Source organism: Thermobia domestica, chromosome 10, assembly GCF_964235325.1.
Source record: "Thermobia domestica chromosome 10, izTheDome1.hap1.1, whole genome shotgun sequence".
Classification (NCBI taxonomy): domain Eukaryota; kingdom Metazoa; phylum Arthropoda; class Insecta; order Zygentoma; family Lepismatidae; genus Thermobia; species Thermobia domestica.
This window is the reverse complement of record NC_137463.1, coordinates 21,810,326-21,814,804: the sequence shown is the minus strand read 5'-3', so window position 1 is coordinate 21,814,804 and position 4,479 is coordinate 21,810,326. Positions and strand designations below refer to the sequence as shown.

Genomic DNA, 4,479 nt, shown 5'->3' with positions numbered 1-4,479 from the left:
TTACATCTTTTTCACTTCTTGCGCCCGAGGATATTAGACTTCCTTAATAGGGGAACATCTTAACGTCTTTGATTTTCTCTTCCTCTAGCCATACGTTTGCTTCTTCCTGTCCTGTTCTTTCGTATTTTGGTGATAAGTCGACAAAAAATAAATAAATAAATAAAAATAAAAGTAAATAAATAAATAAATTTTAGGAATTTTTATGTAGAAAAGAAAAACAAATTTTACTAATCTGAAGCACTTCCAGATAGTAAATTTGGATCGCTTTTGAAAAAACGGAATAAACATTTGTGGATTTTGAGAAGATAGAGGGAGAAGTACATGACAAACAAAAGACTGTTCAAAATGTTTAGAATAGCAACCACATTCCTCAATAAGTGGTTTCCTTGAATTGTGCAAAGGAAGGACACTCCTTCTCTTCTTGAACTGAAGTATTATTTTGCTGACTAGATGTCGTTAGATCCATGGCTGCAAATTTATTGGCAGTTCGGAGAATGAAACCAACCCATCTTCATACAGCTCTTTCCAATACATTTTGAAAAGAACCTATTATGTAACCTTATGTATCTCACGGAATTTTTCAAACTATTGTCCTAAATATAATTTGTCTTAATTGGTGGGTTGACTCTCAACTCATACACCGTATGGCGCGAATATAAGCCGCGTGCGAATGTAGGCCGCACCTAAACTTTTGACACGAAATTATAGAACAGAGTAAATCGCGAATATAGGCCGTTGTACTAAATTTACAAGAAATTTCAATTAGACAGTACTTTGAAATTTCAATTAGACAGTACTTTGAAATGTATATATCTCTCTCTCCTCTTCTTTAACTCCCGCATAACTAAGGATGATTCATGAAGTTGACCTTCTTTGTGATAGTGACTCTGAGCTGCATTTTGGATCATCTAGCGAGAGTGAAGAATCAGACACTGGTGATGCTGAAATGGTGGGAAGTGACTGTTCGTGATTTTGGGTGGACCCGTACATACAAGCTGACACAGTTTTACGAAACAAAGTTCATTTTCTTTTTACAAGAACAGCTACTGCATATAAATATTCCGTGTATATACTGTATAGCAAAGATACGTATTCCTGTTAATAAAACTATTCAATGTACAAGTGCTTTTCGTACCAGTGTAAGGTGTTAATGGTACCCAATGAAGGTGGCAATTTTTGCGAATAAGATATGTTTTTCTGCTATTTTCTTCTAAAGTCTTTGATAGTTGACAAAAGTAACTGCAGTTAACTTGTAATTGTATTCATTTCAACCCACAAAATATGTGTACAGGTCATTTTGAAATTGACAATTTATGATCTGAGAGGGAAAAATCTCGATTATAGGCTGCATCATGATTTTTTTTTTTTTTTTTTTTTAAGTATGGCCTATATTCGGTATAGATAAATCGTTCCTGCTATGTGCAATGCAACTTTTTTCTTGTTTTTGACGAAGTCTATATCATTTTATATGATCTACTGAATACAAAATAAATTATCAAACTAAACAAAATGATTTAGGATTTAGATTTCTGGGCTTTCGGCATCTATGGCCATTTAGCCCGTCACATATGAGGGATGGCATCCCTTGGCGAGTACACTATTCAGGGAAAAGAAAGAAAGGAAGCGGCCTGGGACCTATAAGTTAGGTACCATCCCGGCATTTGCCTTGTGTGTATAAGGGAAACCGAGGAAAACCTCATTCAGGAAGGCTGGCATGAAAAAGCTCCTTACACTTTTTCGATAAACAAAATGAAATCTATAACTAAAACACGAATTGTGTAGCTCCTTAGAATTCTCAAATGTCCGCCAGTTACAGAAAGAAGAAAGAACATTATACACTAAAAATATCAAGTCTTATATATTGATATTCAGGTATCTCTGTTGTTTATTGAAGTTTTCACTCTACACCAAAAGATGCACTCTCTTCAGCGTTAACAGGATACAGCTGTCGCTTGGCACGTGAACAATTACATCGAAACCACTTTAAAGGTGGATATTGAGAGCAATATATTTCCCATTCGAGTAAGTGTAAGTCATCTGCAGGACCAAAGTTTGATTTTGGATTAATTGCCTGTTCAATTCTTTTCTTACATGACCCTTGTGTGTATGCAAGCTCGAATATTGCAACTGCTGGAACTAGAGCTATAGATATGGACGCTACAGTCCAGCCAAAATATTGGTACCACTGATTGAACTTAATTCGATCAGATTTGGGAAGTTCTTCAACCATTATTCTACCCACAAAAGTAAGCAGAAGAACTGCTGGCGTGATTATCTTGCAGAAGAACGGATACACACAGCAAATTTCCTTCAGCAATATGAACTCGACCAGCTGAATAAATTTTCCAGTACCATAAATCCAGTTCACTGCGAATACCTCTATGAAACACACGAAGACCAGTGAAAAAGTGGCACCATACCAATCTAGCAGTTGTAGAATATATATACCAGTTTTTGTAACTCCTATTCCTGACAGAACATAGATGGTAGGTATTGTTCCTGCCAAAATAACAGTTCGACGATTCTTAAGACCTGGGTTTATATCGTATAAACTAGATAATGAGGTATAAAATAATATGTAAACGAAGCCCAGCTCTGAAAGAATAAACCATCCCCAAATACTGATATTCCAAAATTGGGGAAGAGGTAATTTAGCAATGGCCAGAGGATATCCTATGAATATTAAAGCTGGACTTCTAGTACCCACAGATGAAACGGGGATTCCAGTACCATCTGAGAGATATCCTAATGTAGAGTATACAATGTATCCTGAAATTAGGCTGACGGCAACACTTAGTATTGGCACCACAAACACTTCTGCCAAGAAATTATGCCTAAGAACATTACATCTTGCTCTGTGCAGCACTATACCAAACCCTGTTCCTATTGTAAAGAGCACTTGTATAGAAGCCTGAACCCAGATGTTGATATCAAGTAGAGATTTCCATTCAGGATAAAAATAAGCGCGGATTCCAGTTATAGCTCCTGGAAGGGTTGTCGCACGTACAAGAAGCACTATCAGCATTACATACCCAAGTAGTGTCATTATATACAACAAGCGGCTGACTCTTCTCCAACCCAACAGAGCAAATGCTGTGAGACATACGTAGGTAGCTGTCAACAGTACACCCATCTCCCAAACGAGGCTAAACCCAAATCGTAACTCGTTCGAAGCATTTAATATTTCATTAAATAGAAACTGATTAACAGCTACATCTTCTCTTGTGGATTCGTCCGTCTTGTTTTTGTTGTGCACATCGACACACACCTTTGAATTCCATCCTTGTCCACACGTATCCCATGAGTTAAGGTATTTCAGAAAAAATGTCAAGTAATGGAAACCATAAGTGACAATGATGTTGTAGTAAACGCAGCAAATAAGATTGAAGATTAAAATGGCAAATCCAGCACCTCGAAACAGCGGACATATATCGTAGGCACCAATAAATCCTTTGCTAGTGAATTGACCGAGCACTGTTTCTGTGAAGAACATTGGGATTCCACTCACAACAACCATCACCAGATAAGGAATGAGGAAAGTTCCTCCACCATTATTATAGCAGATATACGGAAACCGCCAAATACTCCCTAAACCAGTGGAATATCCTAAATATGAGAAAATAGATTGCAGTCTTTTAAGATGTTTGTTAGTCTCTACCGTGGGTGCATCGGGAAACTGCGATGATTTGAAATCAGTTCGTAACTCTGACAGCACTGATCTACTATCATCACTAATTGAATACTCCTTAGCTAATGGTGCAAAAGTCACAGATCGGGGGCCACCTGTTTCATTACTGTCCATGGTTACAAGAGTCCAAAGATTACAATTTTCCTCGCTCTTAATTTTTACTAGGCGTGATGGCTTTCTGCTGTATGGCGTATTAATGATTACGCTTTCCACTGAGTCTCTGTCACGTCTGAATATTTCCACAGAAGCACTTCGTTTGATTGGTTTGGACGATGTTCCACTTTTACTTGTTGATGGTCGTAAATTATCTTCCATACTCGACATTTTGTATTGCCAAAGAAAATTGCCTTTTTAAACAAGCAGTATAGTATTTTTCTGAGGAAACAATAAATGAAAATGACTAACAATTGACCAATTAACAATACTACCAATTACTTCCGATTGTTAAGCTGATGTTGTAAAGAAGATAATTTATTTCTGTATCTACTTCTAAAAATCTACAATAATCTTATTTTGAACTATTTTTTATTTTGGAAGCATGTATTTCAATAAATTGTAGCCATGGCGATCACTCTAAAGAAATTATATTAATAAATTGGAATTTTTGCTTTAATATCTAGTGAAGCAAGGTATTTAAGTCTAAACACCTCCAGCAAAAATTGTCATGAAATATTAATACAGTAAAGTGTTCTCTGCTTCTTTGGACTTGTGTTCATTAAAAAGAAAAGAAAGAAAGATCGTTCGGGGAAAATTGATTTGACCCAAAAAAGTTTATTCTGTCTTACATAACA

The 4,479-nt window shown here is 36.3% G+C and overlaps 1 protein-coding gene across 1 annotated transcript; it reads right to left on the bottom strand.

The window, feature by feature from the left end:
• Positions 1-1,787: 1,787 nt before the first annotated feature.
• Positions 1,788-4,060, bottom strand: LOC145662361 (sodium- and chloride-dependent GABA transporter 2-like). The gene has a single exon (XM_081727874.1). It carries the CDS (start codon positions 4,010-4,012, stop codon positions 1,898-1,900), a length of 2,115 nt encoding a protein of 704 aa, XP_081584000.1. The 5' UTR covers positions 4,013-4,060; the 3' UTR covers positions 1,788-1,897.
• Positions 4,061-4,479: the final 419 nt, after the last annotated feature.

Bases quoted from the DNA above. Each gene is read 5' to 3' on its own strand.
- LOC145662361 (XM_081727874.1), bottom strand. From the start codon at position 4,012: ATGTCGAGTATGGAAGATAATTTACGACCATCAACAAGTAAAAGTGGA.